Source organism: Aethalodelphis obliquidens, unplaced genomic scaffold (genome assembly GCF_003676395.1).
Source record: "Aethalodelphis obliquidens isolate GAN/ISIS:26980383/991018 unplaced genomic scaffold, ASM367639v1 scaffold1, whole genome shotgun sequence".
Taxonomy (NCBI): domain Eukaryota; kingdom Metazoa; phylum Chordata; class Mammalia; order Artiodactyla; family Delphinidae; genus Aethalodelphis; species Aethalodelphis obliquidens.
Window position 1 is genome coordinate 4167421 of NW_020837945.1, and position 22679 is coordinate 4190099.

The 22679-nt window shown below is 47.8% G+C and overlaps 1 protein-coding gene across 1 annotated transcript; it reads right to left on the bottom strand.

The window, feature by feature from the left end:
• Window positions 1-3873: 3873 nt before the first annotated feature.
• Window positions 3874-22645, bottom strand: MX1 (MX dynamin like GTPase 1). The gene is given in 13 exon segments (XM_027092795.1): window positions 3874-4484; window positions 6844-6985; window positions 7395-7517; window positions 7864-7942; window positions 10728-10926; window positions 12919-13054; window positions 13703-13857; window positions 14605-14668; window positions 14670-14744; window positions 15966-16003; window positions 16006-16147; window positions 20490-20615; window positions 21868-22645. Coding segments are annotated over 12 exon segments (1557 nt in total). The 5' UTR covers window positions 20595-20615; window positions 21868-22645; the 3' UTR covers window positions 3874-4185.
• Between the last annotated feature and the right edge of the window lie 34 nt (window positions 22646-22679).

Here is a 22679-nt window from a genome sequence, read left to right on the forward strand (position 1 = left end):
CAAACGTGTTGAGGCTCTGGAGATCTGTGTGGCCACCGCGAGCCAATCTGCGTTTTTGTAGGGCCGGGATGTTGGAGCAGCTGCTGCGTGGTGGGGTGGGTCTGAGGCTGGGGAGGAGGGGCTGGGTCTGAGGCGGCGGGCGGGGGGTGGGGGTGGGGGTGGGGAATCACTTGTACCTCCCACTTCTCCCAGATTCAGACCCCGAGACCCAACTCTCTTCTAGAACTCTCTGCCCAGTGTCCCAAGAGTTTTCAGAACCTGCCTCCTCAAACATGAGGCTAGCGTCTCTTCCCCTAAAGCTGTCTTCCTAAAATCCCCACGAGCTCACGGTGGCAGAGCTGCTTCCTTAACTAACAAGCATCTCTGTCCCTGGAGTTGTGGCCACAGGTGGGAAACGGAGCTTGGGTAAATGTTTTCCTGCCTGGAACAAAAATCCATTCTCATTCTTCAAATTCCCCAAATCCAGCAGGTCCCAACAGGTAACAGGTGATTGGAGAAAACAACTGGCCGTTGTCTTCATCATGTCAATTTGCATTAAAATTATGGAAAAACTTGTAATTGAAAAAGAAAAGAAAGCACATGTTTTTGTTAGATAACGTTCAAAAATACAGTTGAGGGCTTCCCTGGTGGCGCAGTGGTTGAGAGTCCGCCTGCCGATGCAGGGGACAAGGGTTCGTGCCCCGGTCTGGGAGGATCCCACATGCCGCGGAGCAGCTGGGCCCGTGAGCCATGGCCGCTGAGCCTGCGCATCCGGAGCCTGTGCTCCGCAACGGGAGAGGCCACAGCAGTGAGAGGCCCGCGTCCCGCAAAAAAAAAAAAAAAAAAAAAGATACAGTTGATTCTTGTTACTCGTGGCAATTATGTTGTACAAAGTCATCGCGAACCTTGAATTAGTGAATATTGAATCATGGCTCCTAAGGGACAAATAGGGGCAGGTGCCTGCCAGCCACCTGTCTTTGTCAACCCATCACTGCATAACCTTGTTCGGTATGTGTTCATTTAAAGACACCTTATGGGTATATATTGTTCGTTCGTTAACATTGAACTTACGGCCGACAGCCCTAAAACACTCACTCCTGAAGGCCGCTTCCCCGCAGGGCACAGCCCAGCCTGCCTGCACTTAGCACACTAGACAGCTCTTTCCCACTCTGCCTGGGGCCATTTCAGCAGTGAAATCACCAGCCAAAAGTACAAAAATGCTAAAAAAACACCGCATTAAATAGACTGAAAATGATACTTCTTTACAGTCTGAGCTGAAACGCATTCAGCAACTCAAATGTCTTGCCCCTATGCCCCTGTCCACAAGTGTTGATTTTGCGGGGAACCAATAAATTTTAAAAGCAAGTTGGTGAATCCACCCATAAGGGATCTGCAAATAATAAAGATTGTATACCTGAAAACGTCCATGTGGGCAAGGCAGCTGACATGCTTTCCAGTCACACTTTTCATTTTGGAGTCCCCACGTGAATGGTTTTACTTCTGGATGAGGCTGATTTCACCTAAAAAGTCCAGGCAGAACACTGAAAACATTGATATGTTTGTACTTAAACCTTTATAAAAGACATAGGTTCGATTTGCTCAATATAAATGAACCCAAAATACTAATTAAAGTGGAAACGAGTATTAAGGAAAGTGTGGAATCGGTGTTGATCGTCTTGTGGCTTCCTGCAGCTGGGGCAGGGTGAGTTCGCAGTGTGGAAAATGAATAAACTTTGATTCGCTTCTTGCTGAGCTGTTATGGAGGTCGGGGTACAGTCCTACCTTAAACTCGGGTCCCTGGCCTGTTCTCAGCTCCTTCTCTCTGGTTCTCCTGTGGTTTCCCTGACCTGGCTCTGATTTCAGAGACGTTTTCCTTATGGCCAAGGCTTCACCCTGGAACCTGACTTTTTAAAGAGACACACACACACACCCCTGGTTGAAGTCAAATCCTTTGCTGCTTTGGACGCAGAGAAGGTGATGTGGCACGGGCCAGAGCTCTTCTCCCAGCGCCCCCAGTGTTTTAAGGGCTGCAATTTAGGCTACTTCCAAAGTGACACTTAAAAGATTCACTGTTGTACCAGCTACCTCATTTTAAATGAATTAACCCCATAAACATGGGCGTTGCTGTGATTAAAGAACCTGATCTTATAATCCCCTGAAAATCCACTGATCCATTTGAATCCACTGAAGGTGAGTGGATTCAAGGTCAGTGCCCCTTTTGCTGCTTTTATGGCTACCTGGCGGATGATTTGTCCCTGGGACTGGATTCCTTTCCTCCCAAACAAAAACTGACCACGGGGCCTTTTCTGGCTGGCTGGCTGCTTTCGTCTTTGCTTTCTGCTCCAGAAGGAGAGAAATAAAGGGAGGTCTTCCATAGCATCTTAGAAAATAGTCAGGCATCCGGCAAGTCATTTGGACAAGTGCCCAGCATCTCCTATGCCCACTCCACCCCTCACAGCATTTAGTAAGCACCTGCAGACCCTGCATTCTGGAAAAATGAGGCCTCCTACTTTGGTCAGTTCAATGTGATCTGGCCCCTCTCCTTGCTCTGCTCCAGACTCAGCCCCATCCTATGGGATCAGCTGAAGCCCAGGCTTGCCTGGAGTGAGGGACCACGAGTGGGCATCACTGTTATTCTAGCACATTCTGCACACGTTGATGGACCTTCAGGCCGATGCTGTACAGCAGGCAGCAGACCCTGGAGTTGCAGGTTCTGATCCGGGTGCCGCCCCTCATGGGTGGAGATGGGAGATGTGAGAAGGAGAATGGCGGGGGCAGTTCAACCCTTTGCCTGAGCCTCTCCGCCCTCTGAGTGAAGGAATCACAGAGAGTGAACTCCAGGGCTGTCTCTCCCTGAGTCCTGAGCAGGTGAGAGGAGAGACAGTGCACTTCTCCCCTATCGATGGCTGGTCAGAACAGGCCTGAGGGATTCCTGGACGTCTGTTCTTTCGGGGTAACAGGAAAGTGATTATGAGTACCTTGTGAGTCCCCAGCGGGCTTGCTCCCTGGGGAAATTCCCGTTCTCTGGAGCACGTACTATCAGCTTTCTTCCTCTACTCAGTCTAGGAATCGCCAGGAAAACCGTAGCGACAGCAAAGAAGAACCCTTGGCAACACGAACACCTCTGATTCTGGTCCCTTGTTGGTATTGGAGCAGTTACTCAGTCCAGCCACGAGGGGGCGCCAGCCTCCAAGTGTCCAGAGCATCCCCTCTCGTACATGAATTCGCATATTGTCCCAAAGCAATGAGGATCACGGAGTCCTGAGTGTCAGAAGGGCCCTGGGATGGGGGTGCGGGTACGGTGGGGGCTGGGTGGGAGGGGACAGTGTAGCTAGTTCACCCCCCTCCCCCCAACAACAAGCGGTTGTCCCACTGGGCCTGGGAGTGGACAGCTCGTGAGATAGCCACTCCCTTCCTGGCGGGCTGTCTGCGTGCGCCCCCAGCCCTGCCCAGTCCAAGGACACTCAGGACCGTGCTGTGCTCCTTCTGGCCAATTCACGGTTAACGGTCCACCTTCTCTGCCCCCCAGACCTGCATTGGCCTGTAAAACCCCGCTGGCTGGGCAGTGACTTCTCTGGACGTGGGCTTTTTACCTGTCAGCCTCATGCCAGGTGGCCAGCGGTTAAGCAGACTGGACACTTGATCAGCACACGTTATACACAACGAATGCCGATTGCTTCACATTCTGTCCCATTTCTTTAACTGGATTCCCCATTTCCCTTCAGCCTCTCATCAATAACCGACCACACTCCTCTGTTCAACTGTTCGCTGTGACCTGATCCAGCACCGAGGGAAGCGGTAGTGCCCACCGACTGCTCCAAGCGTTCCCGCCTGCTGTCACTGTCAGACTTCTCCCCCCCAGAAAAAGAAGGTGTCAGAGAAATGTCTGGTCGAAACGAGTTTATTACAAATCAAAGAAATAGGCTTCTGTGTGCATTCACACACGTGGCACTAATGCCCCTAAAACGTCGGGTGTGAAAGGCCACTACAGAAACCGGAATGACCCTCTTAGGATGCTGTGTGGGCATCGGTAACTGATGAAGTGATGCAGAGAGCACAGGGCAGCCGTGGACCATCTGTGTAAATCACTTTATGCCCGAAGCCAGCGTGCCCATCACAGCTTCTTACTAGGTCGTCATCCACTAACAGCAGGGATGACGGCTACAGTCTGACTGCTAACCACTGGCGCAACTGTGAAATGATCAGCTAATGACGCGAGGCTGGCAGGGAAAGATGTCGGTCGCCGGCTCCCTGGAGACCCCGGGGCGGGGCGGAGGGCGGGTTCAGCCGGGGAACTTGGCGAGCCGAGCCCGGGTCAGCCGCTGCAGCGGCTCCCTCGGGAGCTTCCTCCTGTCGCTGGTGTCGCTGCACTCCTTCAGCAGCCTGTCGTACTCGTCCTTGTTCTGCAGCAGCTGCAGCATGCCGTTCCGCAGCTGGACGAACGTCTTGAGCATGAAGAACTGGATGATCAAGGGGGTGTGGCTGGAGATGCGGGTGCTGACCTCCTGACAAGAAGGGAGGGGCAGTTCACAGGAGGGTGAGGGGCTGCGGCCGCCAGGAGACCCTGACGTCACCGAGGAGCCCCCGGCACAGACGAGACCTGGCGGGTGCGAAAGCTCCCCACCTGGGATTCAAAAGCACCCTCGTCCTCTGTGCTCCAGGCGGCACCGCGTCGGGGGCCAACCCCAAGCCTGGGCTCCCACCAGCCTCTCCTGATCACTAAATGCTTACTTCTGATGCAAGAGGGTAAAATGTGCTCTAAAAAGGTTAATGGGCAGACTGAGTACAAAAACTCTGCCCCGAAGATTTTATAACCTTTTTTTTTTTTTAAATCAAAGCTAAAATTATTTAGCAGAAAAGGAGCTGGACTATCAAAAAGCACAGAAGGGAGCTCTCTGAGCTCTGGGCACATTGAAAGTTCGTTTTGACCTTCCTTTCTCCCTCTCTGTAACTCAGCAGGACCCAGTGGGGTCCTGGGACAATATCCCCTCCTCACCCCACCCATGTCCTCTGCTTTCCCTTTGTCTCTAAAAAAAGAAAATGTATCCAAAGGATAAATTTAATCAGAGAAATGAAAAAAGGCAGCAACAAAGGAAAATAGTCAAGCCAAACAAAATAATAATAGTTTAGACATTAAACAAAGTCAAGGACCTTTAGTCCCTCCTCAAGGGCTACAGACAGTATTTTGCGCCATGTCCTCTGAGCTGCTTTACAGAGACTAAAACCCCCGCCACGTAAAAGAAGTTAATCATATGCTGCCCACAATCACATAGCCCCCAGATCAGTTGGAACCAGAGGGTTGAGGATGTTGACTCTTGGTGACCTCACCACCAACCAATCAGAGGAATGTCCACGAGCTCATCACGCACCTCTTTAGCATGTTGACCCTTCCTCTTTTCCCTACAGAATCTCCAAACAAAACCTGGAAAATGGGGAATTGGTTCTTTGGGCCATGAGTCCACCTTCTCCCCAGGATTGCCAGCTTCCTGAGTAAAGCTGTCTCTCATTTTACCCAATACTTGTCTCTCAGTACTGGACTCTTGAGCAATGAGAAGCAGAACCTGAGTTGGGTAATGTCACCGCACGCCACCTGCTAGTGCAAAGTTTCTCTTTCCTGAGATAAGTTGATCTCTCAACAAGCTGATATATACTGGTACTGCAGCAAGTTCTGCAACCTCTCTGTGCTTCACTTCCCTTCTCTATAGTATGAGCACCTGGCCTCATGTGAGGGCTGAAAAGATTACATGAGCTAAAAACAAAAGTTTAGAAAGGTGCCAGGAGTGGAGCAAGCACTCAGGGTATGTGCGTGGAGGGAATCAGTGAGCTGGAGCTGGAACACATGCTCCGTGCCCCAGGACGAGAGCAGGCGAGGGATGGGACCGCCAGTGTCACCAATGCAGGGCGGGAGAGAAGGGACAGGCAGATGAAGGCATTCCAGGGGGATGCTGGGGCCAAGAAACTGACGTCTGATGTTGGAGAATGGACACCAGCTGAAAGGAAGGGCTGGTCTGTCTGACCGGCAAAACCACACACCCAAACAGCTTTTGAGAGTCTGGTATGAACACAGCTGCAAAAGTCATTTTCCCGTTGTCCTGGAGATCATCCAAATCATCCCTAGTTTTGGTGAAGTACGAGATGGGTAATGTTCAGCCTGTGACCCCCGTGTAACAGAAGCAGGGGCGGCCAGGCAGAGCCACATAGGGGGAGGGGAGCAGCACGGGTCAGACAGGGAAGGAGAGGGAAAGCCTTTCCTGCCGGGGAGCTCCCTGGTGAGCACAGTAGCCCAGTGAGCAGGGCTGGTGCAGAGTTCTTCCTGACCAAGTGGGTGTGGGGGAGCTGAGGTGGTGGGCCACACAGAGAATCACACAGAAGGGCCACGTTGGCATGAGACCATCTCTTGGGAGCTGAGAGGAAATTTCTGAGTAGTGAAAATCAGCTCCCCTGGACCTCTCCGTTGTGTTTTCTTTTCATCACCGCAACTGTAAGATCCATTACGAGACACGTCAGGCTTCAAGGCCTTGGTGGGTTAACCAAGATCAAACTGGGTTATTTCAGGGGCAGCACCGTTGGGAACAAAAAGAGTGTGACACACATGATATGTCGACTTGCTCACTGTTGAGGGAGGGCTGATTCTTCTAAGAGTCGTGACTGATATGGGCCAATGAATCTGTATTTTCTCTCTAGGTGTCCTCTGAAATCAGTACTAGACACTTGCTGGCCAGAGTTCAGGGATCTGAAACAGCACATGTGGCTTTCACGCCACTAACTCCTTACTCTGGGCGTCCTTCACCAACTGCATCACCCAGCCCCCTGGCCCTGGACTCAGTTTGACTTGCAGGGTTTCCCATGGTGCCTTGGACTCACCTTTCTGGAAACTGTTTGCAACCACAATACTCCATCTGTAGAACTCGGTTTGCATTTTGTTAAACAGCCGGGAGTCATACTTTCCCACAAATTCTTCCCCTTCTATTATATTAGAGATCTCTTTATTAAATGCATCAATTTTCTGCCAAGAAGAAAAACGTTAAGTATCAGCGGAGATATTGCAAATACAAGCAAAGTAGTTTGGCGGTCGCATGCATGCAGAGGGTGGGCGAGCCCTTCTCTGCTGCCTTACAGGCCCGGGTGGGAGGACAGGAGAGAAGAGGCTTTGGCAGCAGACAACCCCAAACTCCCCTCACTGCCCGGGGGTCTTGGGTGAGCGCGCTTGAGGAAGAGCCGATGCTGTGAATGGGATGGCCTGCCACTCCCTGCCCACCATCCTCCAACCCCAGCCCCTTTCTGGTGCTAAGTGGCCAGAAGGAGTCCAGATCAGCTTTAGGGGAGTGAAGAGAGACGTGCACAAGGCCCACGCACGATCCCTTTGTAGACAGTGATGTGCGACTCTCCGGCTTGGTGCCCCTGGCAACACTCACATCTATCAGAGAGAACATCTTCCCACTTGCGTCTTCCGGGATATCTGAGCCACACTTCTGTAGCTCCTCTGTTATTCTCTGGTGACTCTCCTTTATCTGATTTTCTAACAGGGGCAGAGATTTCTGAGGAAAATAGAAAACCATGGAAAGCCATAAATATGAAGAGGGAATGAGTCAAGTTTGGCGATGACGGGAAAGGAAGAGTTAGTCCAGTGCTCATAAGATGCTAATTTGTAATCAGGCCAAGTGGATAGTTAATGAGCATCCCACTCAACGTGTGGTCCTCTGACAGGCAACATCCACACCACCTGGGAGAATCCCGGGCCACATCCAGACCCCCTGAATCTGAGCCGGCATCTTCACGAGATGCACAGGAGATCCACGTGTGCTGACGTTTGTTAGCCGACATGGTTAAGCTTTGTGTCTGCAGGATTCTATTCAGAGATTGGACAGCTTTGCAAGTACTTACACAGACGTGCATGATGAGTTCAGTGGTCAGTCTTTCGGCCAGGCACGGGACCGTGGCCCTTCCTTCCTCCAGAAGATCCCTGTGAGAGAAGACAACGTACATGTCCATCTGGGTCTAGCCAGAAAATGCAAGTCGGCTCTCTGCTGCTAGGGAAAGCCAAGGCAAATCCAGTTACTTCCCGCTGGATGGGATGTCCTGCATCTGGTCCCCAAGAAATGTTCAGAATTGGATCGCATAGAATTGACTGAATTTCAGTAACGTTAGGTATTTCAAAAATGGTACAGAATGATCCCTGCCAGCTGATACATTGTGTCTCATGACATCTGACTATAGAAATGGTCTTTATAAAAATATACAGTCACCTCTAGATATGTTTTCATAACACGCACATACCCTTCTATATACGTAATGCACATCAGTATCGGGCCTCGTGAAAATATACTGACACAGGTTTACGGATGAACCCTGAACTGGGGGACCCACCCTTCCCCAAGAGGAGAACTTAAACCATGGGCTGGTTGGAGGAAGGAAGCCAAGCCCTTCTCTCACTCTTTCCAAATATGTGTTTGCAGGGTGAGTTATTACATGATATTCTATATTTTAAGGGACTTTTTAGGATGAAGGGCGGCCAGGAAGCATGAGTCCACACACCTCTTTGCAAGAGTACACTCGTACCTAAGTTTCAGTTTCCACACCTGTCAATTTTTAAAATTGTAAAATATACATAACATAAAATTCACCATTTCGGTCGTTTGTAAGCCCACATTCAGTGGTATTAAGTACAATTACGTTGCTGTGCGTCCATCACCACCATCCACCTCCAGAACTACCCCTTCTTCCCCAAATGAGACTCGGTCCGCATTAAACGTCTCCCCCTCCCCCTCCCCCCAGGCCCTGTCTCTATGACTGTGACTCTTCTAGGGGCCTCGTACAAGTGGAATCATACAGTGTTTGTCTTTTTCTGACTGGCTTATTTCACCGAGCATAACGTCCTCAAGGTTCATCCGTGTTACAACATGTGCTAGAGTTTCCTTCCTTTCTGAGGCCGAATGCTGTTCCACTGTATGCACGGAACACATTCTGTTTATCCCATTCATCTATCAATGGACACTCAGGTTGCTTCCATGCTTTAGCTATTGTGAACAATGCTGCTATGAACACAGGTGTACAAGTGTCTCCTCTGAGTTATACGTCTCTGCAGGCTTCCGGGAGCATCAAATGTGATAACGTTTACGAAGGACATGGCTCTCCACCTGCATACACATGTGTGCACACAAGGGATCTCAGTGACTGTGTCACTTTTTTCTCCACATCTTATAAGCTCCTTTTCATTGGCATCTCATTGCACAGCAGACTAATGGTTGCCAACGCTGTGATCTCTTATTCTGGTTCATTTATATAAATCCCAGGATTTTCAACATTTAGATTCCAAATTTTCCACAATTAAAAACAAATCTGGGGGCTTCCCTGGTGGCGCAGTGGTTGGGAGTCTGCCTGCCGATTCAGGGGACGTGGGTTCGTGTCGCGGTCCGGGAGGATCCCACGTGCCGCGGAGCAGCTGGGCCCGTGAGCCATGGCCGCTGAGCCTGCGCGTCCGGAGCCTGTGCTCCGCAACGGGAGAGGCCACGGCAGTGAGAGGCCCGTGTACTGCAAAAAACAAAAAACAAATCTGTAAAAAAAAAATATTGTATAATATTGCTTATATGTGGAATCTAGAAAAATGGTACAGATGAACTTATTTGCAAAGCAGAAATAGAGACACAGATGTAGAGAACAAACTTATGGATACCAAGGGGGAAGGGGGGGTTGGGATGAACTGGGAGATTGGGATTGACATATACACATTACTATGTATAAAATAGATAATGAATGAAGACCTACTGTATAGCACAGGGAACTCTACTCAATACTCTGTAATGACCTATATGGGAAAAGAATCTAAAAAAGAGTGGATATATGTATACCTGATCCACTTTGTTGTACACCTGAAACTAACACAACATTGTAAAGCAACTGTACTCTAATAAAAATTTAAACAAAAAACAAACCTGTGCTGAATATCCTTTAGCCAACATTAGTGGATACATCTCTGATTACTTTCCTGGGTGGAATTCCTAGAACTGGAACTCAACCTCGGACACGCACCTATGCAGACCGGTCCGCATGTGACCTCAGCACACATTCCCAGCAGCAGAGGTGAAGGTCCACGCCCCTCCTTTCCCACCAACTCTACATCTTCTCATTGTTTCAAATCTAACCAATTTATCAGTCTTTTCCTTTTTTAAAAATGTCATTTTTGGCATTAGGGTTAGAAAGACTTTTATGCTGGGATTATAAATTCTCCGTCTATATTTTCTTCTGGGACACTTATGGTGCCTTTCTTGTACTTAATTTTAAACTTCAACTGATATTATATTTGGGTATCCCATGTTAAGTAAGGTCACAATTTAATTTTTTCCCAAATATTAAACAATTATCTCAATGCCACTGATGGATGATCCAACAGACATAGCCCAGGGATTTGAACTACCACATTCATCATAGACCAAATATATGTATCTGAGTCTTATTTCTGGGTTTTCTACTTTGTTTCTATCCTGTTTCACTTACGTTTATATTCCGGTTCCAGAACCATACTATTTCAGTTATTGAAAAAACCTCTGCCTTCTTTTGACGTTTTAAATTTATTCTTTGCGGTACTTTGTGAATTCCTCCTTTTTTCTTCCAGACAAATTCCATGGTCATTGTCAAGGAACAAACACACATGGACACTCTCAAAATCTGATCTCAGACAGCATCCATTTTCCCCCGTGAGGACGGAGGTCCTTAATTTTGGTTCACACTCGGAAAACACCACCGCCTACCTGAAATGGGCGTGGTTCCCAAAGAAGTCCTGCTCCTTCTGCAGGGCCTTGGTCAGGCTCAGCTGGTGCTGGATGTCCTGCTGCCCCCGGCACTTGACGATCATGTAGCCCTTCTTCAGGTGGAAGACGAGGTTTCTCACCACGTCCACTACCTTGTCTTCGGTGCTTTTGTCCACCAGATCGGGCTTCGTCAAGATTCCTGCGACCCAGAGACTTTGGTTAGAGAATGCTCACAGCTTCACAGAGCGAAAAGTAAGGACAGCTCCTGCCCCTGGGAAGGCAGGTCCCCTGGCCCCTGGTTTCCTCCCACCCTGTTTGAGGGCACACAATAGGGCTTGCAGAGCGAAGGTGTGAGGCTCAGCCCCTGTGTTCTCCCCAAGCTCACATCACCCAGATCTCGGCTCTCACACCAAAGAGACAGTAGAATGTAACGGCCCTTTTGTGTTCTTTCTGTCCAGTGGAGGAGTTCACTCTCAAACTTTCCTGTGCATCTGAACCACCTTAAGGGAGGTCTTAAAATGCAGAATCTCAGGGCTTCCCTGGTGGCGCAGTGGTTGAGAGTCCGCCTGCCGATGCAGGAGACACGGGTTCGTGCCCCAGTCTGGGAGGATCCTGCGTGCCGTGGAGCGGCTGTGCCTGTGAGCCATGGCCACTGAGCCTGCACGTCCGGAGCCTGTTGCTCCGCAATGGGAGAGGCCACAGCAGTGAGAGGCCCGCGTACCGCAAAAAAAAAAAAAAAAAAAATTGCAGAATCTCAGGCCCCATCCCAGAGATTCTGATTCAGGAGGTTTGGTGGGATTGAGGGACTTGCATTTCTAAAACTTCTGCAATTATTTCTGGTGCAGGTGGGGCCTGGCTCACACTTGGAGGAACACTGGTCCAGCCAGGACCAGTTACATCACTTGCAGGGCCCATTACAAAATGGAAACGCAGAGCCCCTTGTTCAAACGTTGAGTATTGCAAGATGGCAGCATCAGAGCATCACACCAGGTGTGGACCCTTCCGGGTGCGGGGCCCTGTGGGACTGTCCAGCGAAGCCAGCCCAGGACTAACCCTGAGGTTTACCGTGTCCACTGGTAGCTGCTGCCCTGGCCCAGAGATTCCCATCCCAGGCACGACAGGCAGCAGGACAAGCAAAGAATGAGCGCCTGCAGCTAAGGATGGTGGAGCAGAAGGTGGAAGGGACTGGGTCCTGACAGCGTCACTGAACAGCGGTCCCGAGGGAAGCAGCCTGTGCCCAGAGTTCTTGTTAGGCGTGAAAATAAATCGCCATTTGTTTCAGCCACTGTACTCGAGTTCTCTGCTATTTACAACCAAACACATTTTTTAAAACATAAAATTTACCATTTTAGCCATTTTTAGGTGCACACTGCACTCCCACGTTGTTGGGCAACCTTGATCACTAACCAGCTCCAAAACCTTTTACTCCTCCCAAGCTGAGACTCTGTCACCACTGAACACCCACTCTTCTTTCCCCCTTTCGACTTCCTGTCTCTATGAACTTGACCACTATAGATCCCTCATATAAGTGGGATCACACAGTATTTGTCCTTCTGCCCTGGCTTATGTCATTAACCATAATGTCTTCAAGATCCACCCACATTGTAGCAGGTGTCCGAATATCCTTCCTTTTTTTTTTTGCGGTACGCGGGCCTCTCACTGCTGTGGCCTCTCCTGTTGCGGAGCACAGGCTCCGGACACACAGGCTCAGCGGCCATGGCTCACGGGCACAGCTGCTCCGCGGCATGTGGGATCTTCCTGGATCAGGGCACGAACCCGTGTCCCCTGCATCAGCAGGCGGACTCTCAACCACTGCGCCACCAGGGAGGCCCTATCCTTCCTTTTTAAGGTTGAATACTATTCCATTGTATTGATACAACACATTTTGCATATCCATTCATCTGTCTGGGACACATGGGTTGTTCTACCTCAAATGCACTGTCAACTGACATAACTGCTTTCTGATTTTGCCTCACCTCCTGAACCCACCATGCCTCTTATAAGCAGGTAGACAAGGATTACAAGCCAACACATGGCCAACAAGAGTCAAATGTGGCCCATTTCATGTGGCCTCAATGTGTTCTCAAAAGGTTCTCATCTTGCGTGTGTGCCAGGAAGCACCCACTGGATTCAAGAGATGCTTTTCCACTATCAAGCCACCTACTATTTTTAGATTCTTCCGTCTTCTTACCTATGGTCCTGTCCTTGGAGGTCCACCTCCTGAGCCTGCGCAGTGCCTCCACGGTAGCGATGTCCACATTAGCGGGGACTAGCACCAAGTTGATGGTCTCCTGCTTAAGGATGTACTTCCTGATGAGAGACTTGATCTGTAAGAAAATGAGAGGGTATGAGAGATGAGACAGGTCCTGACCTTGTACTTGCTTCAGACCCTCCAGGTCCCAGAGGTATTTCTCCAAAGAAGCAACTATGGAGAAACGAGCCCATAACACAAGCCTGGTGGTACTTCCCAAGGCAGAGGAACTAAGTTCTCTGTGGTTCAAACAGGGAGAACTGTGAGGTCTTAACTCTTTAACTATCTCCTAAGACCTCAAATCTGACAGTCACAATGAAAAACAAGATGCCAAAAGAATTGCTTGACTATTCCCTAAATCTTTAATCCACAGAGTGAGATTCACTGATCTAGGAATATCATTAGACTTGCTTCTAATGCTCTCTTATGCTCCCCACATAAAACCCCTTCCTAATACGTGCTGGTTTAGAGATGGCACAAAATGTAACTATGACCCAAACGAGTCGCCGCATAAAACACAAATAAAATGCATTTCCAACTTTGCCTGTTTGCCTTTTTCCACAGAAGCTTCCACCCAACTTGGTGGAGTAGATTTCGACCATCACACTCTCCAAATTCCCTACCTCCTAACACCCACTCTTCAAGCTCAGTCCTGGACTCACTGATGCTCTAATGCAGCCCTACCCCCACAAGGCCCGGGCCAGGATGGAACCTGACGTTTCACCTGATATTCAATGTCGGCTGGCTGATTGCCCACAGCGATCCTGGTGATGCTGGGAAGGTCTATCAGGGTCAGATCCGGGACATGAGGGGAGGTGACTTCCAGACTAATCAGCTCATGACTGATTCCCGTGCCTTCCCCAGCAATGGCAACCTGGGCTAGAGAAGAGGAAGGAAAAAAACAGAATAGAGCTTAGGATGGAATATCACATTACAGCGAATCCTCTGAAAGCAACTCCCACCCACTGTGATTCACGGATGAGGCATGCAGTGAGTCCCCTACATAGGAATGAGGTCCATTCTGAAAGTGCATTCATAAGTCCAAGTGTTAAGTTTCCCTTTTCAGATGTCTCACATCGATGATGTAATCTCTGTGGTCTGCATTTACTGAGCCCTGCCATAAATTAGCCTAAACCAGGGTTATGCAAGGACATGCACCCCACTCTTGGAGAAAAAGGACCCCCATTTCTGAATAGGGTTCAGTGATGCCCCAGTCAGCATTTTGGAATGCCTTTTTACCAGGTTAATAGGTGAAGGGGTTCCCTGGTCCCATACCCGTATACCTCTTCCATCAGATCTGTGGGATGGGGAAGCCCTTGAATAAGGGGCCAATACTCCGTATTTGGAGACAAGCTTCAAAATTCACACTACGCTCAGGTACGTACTTACATACTAAACAATAAACTACTGAGGTCAGATTCTGTCCAAAACACTGGTCTTAATGAGAGTAAAAGAAGAGAAAATACGAGAAAGCTGGGGGCCGGATGTAGGGAAGGGAGGGTTCCCCAGGGACCAGGACGGGCCCAGAAAGGGGAGAGTGGGAATGGTGACAGGCAGACCCCACCCACTTCACCTGGTTGACCAGACAGCCAAATAGGCAATGACAAACAAACACGGGACACTTACCTTCACTGATTTCCTTTTCCACCTGCGAAGCATCGGAAATCTCAGTCTCTTTGTCCCGGAAACTTGACTTTGCCTTTCCACTCGTCTTCATTCACAAGTTTTTTCAGTTTCAGCACCAGAGGACATCTTGTAACAATACCTAGGAGGTCATTATCCATCAGTTCTATACGCTGCTCTTAACAGTCCTATATGGTGGTCTTAGACCAGTGGTTCTCAAATTTCTATACAATCATCTGGGGAGACTGTTAAAACTGTAGACTTTCTGGTCTCACCCTCTGACACTCTGACACATTCTATCTGGGGTGACTCACGAATGTGCATCTTGACTGTATGCCTCAGGAGGTGTTTGGCTTGAAAGCCACTTCTTTAGACCCCCTGCTTCACTCCAGTGTTTTCCATCAGCCCAGGTGGCAAACTACAGTGGGGAGCCCCAAACTTCTGCAAATGTCCTCCATCATCCCCCAGTGCACACACCCCACTCCTATCAGGAAGGGGGACTGCCCCCGCCAGGCCACCTCACCACAGTCCCCTTACTGTAAACTTCTTCCAAATCCCACCCGCCTTCACATCTGACCCGTATTTCAAGACCCAGCTCAGGTGTGCCTTCTTCCCTGGAGCCCTCACTGATCCTTGGCCTGGTGGTTCAAAAAGCACCACTTAGCAGAGCACCAATCTTCACCTCCCAGATGGGGGGGTCACCTCTTGGGAAGGGGCTCAGGTAGGACACCCACGTGCACAGTGTTCAGGGCTGAGGACCCACATGCATTTACTCAGACCTTCCGCAAGTGTAGGTTATGGACCATCCACACTAAACCTGTGATGAGAGGATGTTATGAATTGGGTCTCCTCCCCCCGCCACCCTGTCAGACTCATATGTTGAAGCCCCTAATGCCCAACGTGACTATACTTGGAGATAGGCTATATCTTTAAAGAGGTAATGAACATTAAATGAGGTCATAAGAGTGGGGCCCTAAACAACATGTCTGGCATCCTTCTAAAAAGAGGAAGAGATCCTAGACATGGGTGCACATAGAGGAAAGGCCACGTGAGGACACAAGGAGAAGAGGGTCATGTGTAAGCTGAGGACACAGGCCTCAGGAGAAACCAATCCTGCTGACACCTTGATCTCGGGCTTCCAGACTCCAGAACTGCGAGAAGTAAATTTCTATTGTTTAAGCTCCTAGTCTGAGGTCCTCTGTTACTGCAGCCTGAGCTGATTAACATACAGGGCAAGTGCTTATGCAGCTGTCCAGGGCCTGTGGGAGCTGCCCTCCTGGGGGCCTTCCCAGAGACCTCCCCTTAAACCACTGGTCCCCGGGATGCCTTGGGGCTTGCAGGAGGCTGGCCCAGCAGAGCTTATCGCTGCCTCTGGGAAGGGCGAACCCCGACAGAGCCTCCTCTTGCCCGAGCTCTGGTCCCCAGTGACAGCGATGGCGGGCAGGGCCAGGCCCTGCTCCATACCCAGGGCCCGCAGGGAGTCAGTGAGGTCACTGCAGGGCCACACCTTCTCCTCATACTGGTTGTACAGGTTGTTCTCAGACCCCTGGAAGAGGTAGAGTGGGAGACCTCTATCATAGCCTGCAGGTCACATGCCATCAAAGATGGACAACTTCAATCGACCTAATATATACAGGTGATTGGAGTTCTCAAAAGAGAGTGGGGGCAAAACAGAAATAAATACTTGAAGAAATAATAGCTAAATTTTTCCCAAGCTTGGTGAAAACTATTAGCCCAAAGATCCAAAAAGCTCAATGAATCCTGAGCAAAGGAAACATAAAGTAAACTACATCAAGGCACATTATAGTCAAATTGCTCAAAACCACTGATAATGACAAACTGTTTAAAGCAGCCGGAAAATAACATGTTATAAGTACAGAAGAACAAAGATGAGATTTACAGCACATTTCTCACTAGAAGCTATACAAGTGAGTAGACAGTGGAGCAACCTTTTTAAAGTGCTGAGAAAAACCATCAACCCAGAATTCTCTACCCAGCAAACATATCTTTTAAAATAACGAAAGTGAATAAGGACTTTTTTGGATGCACAAAAGTGAATGAATTCATCACCAGCAGACCTGCACTACAGGAAATGTTTAGGATGTCCTTCAAGCCAAAGGAAGATTATATTGAATGGACTTCTTAATCTACACCCAGGAATTTACACCAGAAATGGTGACCACTATGCTTTTTTATTACTTAATTATCTTTAAAAGACATTTGACTATTTGAACAGAAATGACAATGTATTGTGGGGTTTAAAATATTGGTAAAATTAAAAATCATGATAAAATAGCATGAAGGCTGGGAGGGGAGAAATGGACACATACTATCGTAAGGTTCTTATACATGAAGTAGTATATTAGCACTTGAAGGTAAACTTGATAAGTTAAGGACACATAATATATTCCCTAAAACAGTTTCATTTAATAAGCCAACAGAGGAGATAAAACAGAATCATAAAAAAACTTGATTAATTCAAAAGAAGGCAGGAAAAGAGGAAAGAGGAGATGAAAAGCAAGGCAAGTAGAAAACAAATAGCAAAATGATCTTTCCAAGCCCAATTACATTAACAATCACAGAAAATCTAAATAGTCTAAATACTCCTAAAACAGTCAAATGACTTTGAAAAAGAACAGAGTTGGAGGGCTAACATTCCCTGATTTCCATAATTACTATAAAGCTGTAGTAACCAAAACAATGGGATGCTGATGCAGAAATGGAGAAAGAGAATGGAACAGAATGCATAGTCTAGAAATAAACCAATACATTTGTGAACAACTGTTTTTTGACCAAAGTACAAGGGGAATGCAGTGGAAAAAAGGTAGCCTTTTCCTTCAACAAATGGTACTGGGATAACTAAACATCTGTATGCAAAAAAATGACCTTGAATCTATGTTTAACACCATGTACAAAAATTAACTCACAGTGGAACACAGACCCAAATGCAAACTCTAAAACTATAGAACTTCTAGAAGAAAACACAGGAGAAAATCTTTGTGACTATGGATTAGGCAAGGATTTCTTAGATATGGCCCCAAGAGTACAAAATCCATAAAAGAACCAACTCATAGATTGGACGTCATCAAAATTTAAAACATCTAATCTTTAAAAGAGACTGTTAAGAGAATGGAAAGACAAGGCACAATGTTTGCAAAGCTTATATCTGACAAAGGACTTGTACCCAGAATATATATATAAAGAACGCCCAAACCTCAACAACAAGAAAACCAACAACCCCAGTGGCGAAGAAAATAAGAAAAAATCATTTTACCTTTTACCTTTTTCTAATTCCTATTTTTGTGCATGCTTTATAATATAATTAAATTTTACGGGAATAGTTGTTTTATAGCATCGTGAGAAGGTGTTCATAGTTTGGACCCGATGAGCCTTTGTGGTCGGGCTGTCCTGTGCCTTGTAGGAGGTGTAGCAGCATCCCTGGTCTCTATTCACTAGTCACTTTGAGTTGTGACAACCAAAATGTCTTCAGAGATTGCCAGGTGTTCCAAAGGGTAAAACTGCCCCCAGATGAGAACCACTGCCTTACAGAATGCCTGAGCGCAACATTTCATACATGGGAAATGTTGACAAAATTCAGCAGAGAAGGGGGTACACACACTGACAGGGATGCCCTTGGCCAAACTTTAACGGGGCTCCTTTGAGCCCCCTTCTCCTCTAGGCCTCTCCTTCACCTACTGAGTCCAGACTTATCAAAGCATCGTGCTAAGCCAGTTCATCCAGAATCTCCTCAGCTTTGACAGCCAGTCAGTTCCTTCCTCACCTCCCTTGATCCTAACCTAGTTCCTCTAGGTAATTCTTCCTCCTGTCCTCCACCCTGCCTGCTGGCTATAAATCCCCACTTGTCCTTGTATCCACATTGAGCGCAATCTCTCTCCCCTATTGCAATAGTCTTGAATAAAATCTTCCTTGCCCTTTTTAAACAAGTGTCCTGAGCAATTTTTCTCTATAACAACACTTCAGAAAGGTTCGGAGCACAATTCCCCACAGAAAGACTCGTGGTGGCTGTGCACACACCTGGCTGTACCTTTACACTCATCAGTGACCTCAGTCTTAGCCCTCCTTATGGGTTCTTTCTGTTTTCGTTTCTTTATACCACCCATTCATGAGAGTTTATAAAACATGAATACTAATTAGTCAAAATGCATGTACCAACCACCTGGGTTAAGAAAACACATAGTCCCTGTACTTAAGACACTCAATCTACCCCTCCCCAGGCACCTTCCTCCTAAAACCACTTCAGCCCCAGAAGGTTCTTCCGTTCTCAGGTTGGTGATAACGATGTCCTTGCCTCTTCATTACAGTCTTACCGCCCGTGCATCTTTCCCTAAACAATACGTGGCTTATGGTTGCCTGTTGTGGATGTTTATATAAATGGGATCATATAGTATATTTCTTCTGTGACTTGATTCTAGGGTTCACCACTGTTTATCTGTTTTTAGTTTTGTTTTTTTGGGCCACACCGTTCGGCTTGCAGGATCTCAGTTCCACAACCAGGGTTGAACCCGGGCCACGGCAGTGTAAGTGCCAAGCCCTAACCACTGGACCACCAGGGGACTCCCGCACCATTGTTTTCTAGACTCAGCCATCTTGATACCTGGAACTCTAGCTCATTCCTTTTCACTGCTGCATGGAATCCTATTGCATGAGCACACCACAATCTATGTATGCACTCCACTGCTCATGGGCACTTGTGTTGTTTCTGGTTTTGCTTAGAAAGGATGCTATATGAATGTGGAAAAATGCTTCTCAAACTTCAGCACAAAGAAGCATCACTTGGAGGGTCTGTTAGAACACAGATGGTAGGCTCTGTCCCTGAAATTTCTAGTTCACTAGGTCTGGGGGAAGGATATGTGAGTGTGATCACTTCCACGTCAAACTTCCCCGGGGATGTTGATGCTGCTTCTCTGGGGACCACACTCTAAGAGCCAAGGTCTACACCTAGAAGTGGAATTGCTGGGTCATAAGACACCCCCTGTTCAACCTGGCCGAAAAAGGCAAAGCTACATCCGAACACATGGGTCTGAGCACTGGGAGTCCCTCCTGCCCTCTACCCTGCCAGTTACAGCCAGGAGAGAGACGACAGTTATACTAGGGTGGTGGAAAGATGGGTGGACCTTCTTATTTTTCTATGTCCTCCAATGTAGTTTGTAATATTGTTTAAAACATTGTTAAACATTGATTATGAAAATGGGGCCAACTGGGAAGACACGGAAGATCCATTGTGTTGAAACATGTGACAGCAATAAACAGAGCTCTTCCTAAGTGCCCGGCCTCTGCCTCTTCTCAACAGTCACACAAGGTAAATACTATCATTATTCCGACTTTACAGATGGAAAATCGGGCTTCTAAAGGGAAGAATAACCACCCAAGATCACACAGCTGCCAGTGTCAGCACCGGAATCAAATTCAGGTTGAGCTGATTCCAGAAGCCAAGTCTAGTTCCCACCAAAAATATGTCTCGATTCTAGGAGAAAAGACACCACATGGCTTCACCGTGAGGTGGTGTCACAGTGACACCTCAGAGGTTTGAACTCGAGACTGAACCATGATGTGTGCATGTGATAACACAGGGCTCCTCGGGCCCAGTGCCTGGGGCCAATTCCTACACTAGCCCATCAGCATCTTGCCTGGTTTTCCAGACCAAAATTGCACCCCAACCAGCATCAGCTAAGGCAAAACACTGTCTGCATTTGGCTGCAAGAAGGGCCCAAACAGAATGAGTAGAGTCTTTGTATCCACGTCCTGCCCTCAGAGAGATGTGGAAGCGGGAACCTCCGGGCAGCAACGGCATCACTGTATCAGTGGGCAGCCCGCAAGTGGACACAGCTCATGTCCACACGGAGAGTGGTTTTCGGGCATCAACTTACCGTTTCCTCATTTTTCGCCACCAGATCATCATTTCCATTTAGTAACAGATGACTGGATGCAGAAGGTGAATCGGGTTCTTTGATTTTCAAGTCAGAATGAACCATCTTCTTCCTTTATCAGGTCAGCTTAAAACCAAGTAGGTCAGGATTAACACAATTCAGAAGCTGAGTACATTCAATCATGGAACCAAACCCACCATAAGACATACTGGGACACAGTGGGAGCTCAGAAAGAAATGACAGGACAACTCCAAGGAACCAAGTGTCAGATGAGGACAGATGCTCCCAACCAGCTTAGTGGTCTTCAAGGATATGCTTCCGGATCTCCAAAGATTTTTTTAAACTCTGTATTTCCCATCATGATTGTAGGTTGAACATCAAAAATTTTTTTCACCATAAATTTAAATAGTGGCAAAGGATGAAATTTCTGATGTATCTTTAAGTTTACATTTAAAAGTAAAATTATTATAAAATTCTTTCCAGTGTAGATGAGGGATTCTAAATACTATGATAATTGAACACCAAACCTGTGTTTTATAAAATATGAACTCCAGGGCTTCCCGGGTGGCGCAGTGGTTGAGAATCTGCCTGCCAATGCAGCAGACACGGGTTCGAGCCCTGGTCTGGGAAGATCCCACATGCCGTGGAGCAACTGGGCCCATGAGCCACAACTACTGAGCCTGCGCTTCTGGAGCCTGTGCTCCGCAATAGGAGAGGCCGTGACAGTGAGAGGCCCGCGCACCGCGATGAAGAGTGGCCCCTGCTCGCTGCAACCAGAGAAAGCCCTCGTACAGAAACGAAGACCCAACGCAGCAAAAAAAAAAAAAAAAAAAAGATCTCCAAGTCTTTTACTCTGTTCCTTTTGATCCCCGACTTCAGATTTTTGTTCCATTTCCCCCACCTAAATGGATCTTAAAGTCATTCATTTTATTTTTTTATTTTTTGTTTTTTTTTTTGTTTTTTTGCGGTACGCGGGCCTCTCACTGTTGTGGCCTCTCCCGTTGCGGAGCACAGGCTCCGGACGTGCAGGCTCAGCGGCCATGGCTCACGGGCCCAGCCACTCCAAGGCATGTGGGATCTTCCCGGACCGGGGCACGAACCCGCGTCCCCTGCATCGGCAGGCGGACTCCCAACCACTGCGCCACCAGGGAAGCCCTCATTTTATTTTTGAAAGCATTTAATTGGCCACCTTATCATACTTGTCTGCACCCAGAAAATACATATGCATATATTGGAAATTCATTAAAATTTTTTTCTGGGACCATAAGTCTCTAAATATTAAAATGTACACAGCTAATAATCTTAGATAAAAGTAAATGAAAATATTTCTCCTATGACTTGAAATAAATGTTATGAAAAATGTAAAGCACTTACTTACCTCCAACATACCTTCCTTTTACTTGACAATGTAACGTTGACCCGTCGGCAGAAATTCAGAGCCGTTCTCCGACACCTCCTTGAAATCAGGCAAAACATACAAATTAGACCAAAACCCGGGTGAATAAATGATAGCGCTCACCAAGTTTCTTCCCCATTGCTGAGAATGGTGCAAATGAAGGGGGGAGGGATGTGCTTTGAAAGAGATTCACAGTTCCCTAAGTCCTTTTTGTAAACCTTAAATATTTAAACTCTAAGGTAGATGGATAAGGCACAGAGCCTTGCTGTCGATGTACGGCCTGAATCAACACTTTTTATTTTTTTTGTGATGCTCTTGCTTCTTCTCAAGGGACCCTACCCCAAGGCCTATATGATTTTGGGTCCATACTGGTGCAGTTGAAAGGGCAAGTTTGCTAAAACAAAAAGTGTACTGGGGGGAGAGGGATGCATTCTGTTCATTGTATAGTGAGAGAAAAGCAATTTTGAAAGGTGATCAATTTTAAAGAGTCCTTATGGAATCTGGCAATCTGGAAATTTATTCCCTAACCACCACCCACCCCCATGCCTTTGGAAAGACTTCATGTGCCCAGGGGGTCCCGGGCTGGAGCTGGGGCCCCATGTTAGAGACTACAACTTCAGTTGACCTTACTACACCCAGTCAGGTGGCACATTAGTCCCCAGGGCTACCACCCCATGACCGTGGGTTCTTTGTGAACAAATTCCCTTCCTCTGTTTGTTTCATCAAATGACATTCCCTGAGGGCTTCCCTGGTGGCGCAGTGGTTGAGAGTCCGCCTGCCGATACAGGGGACAC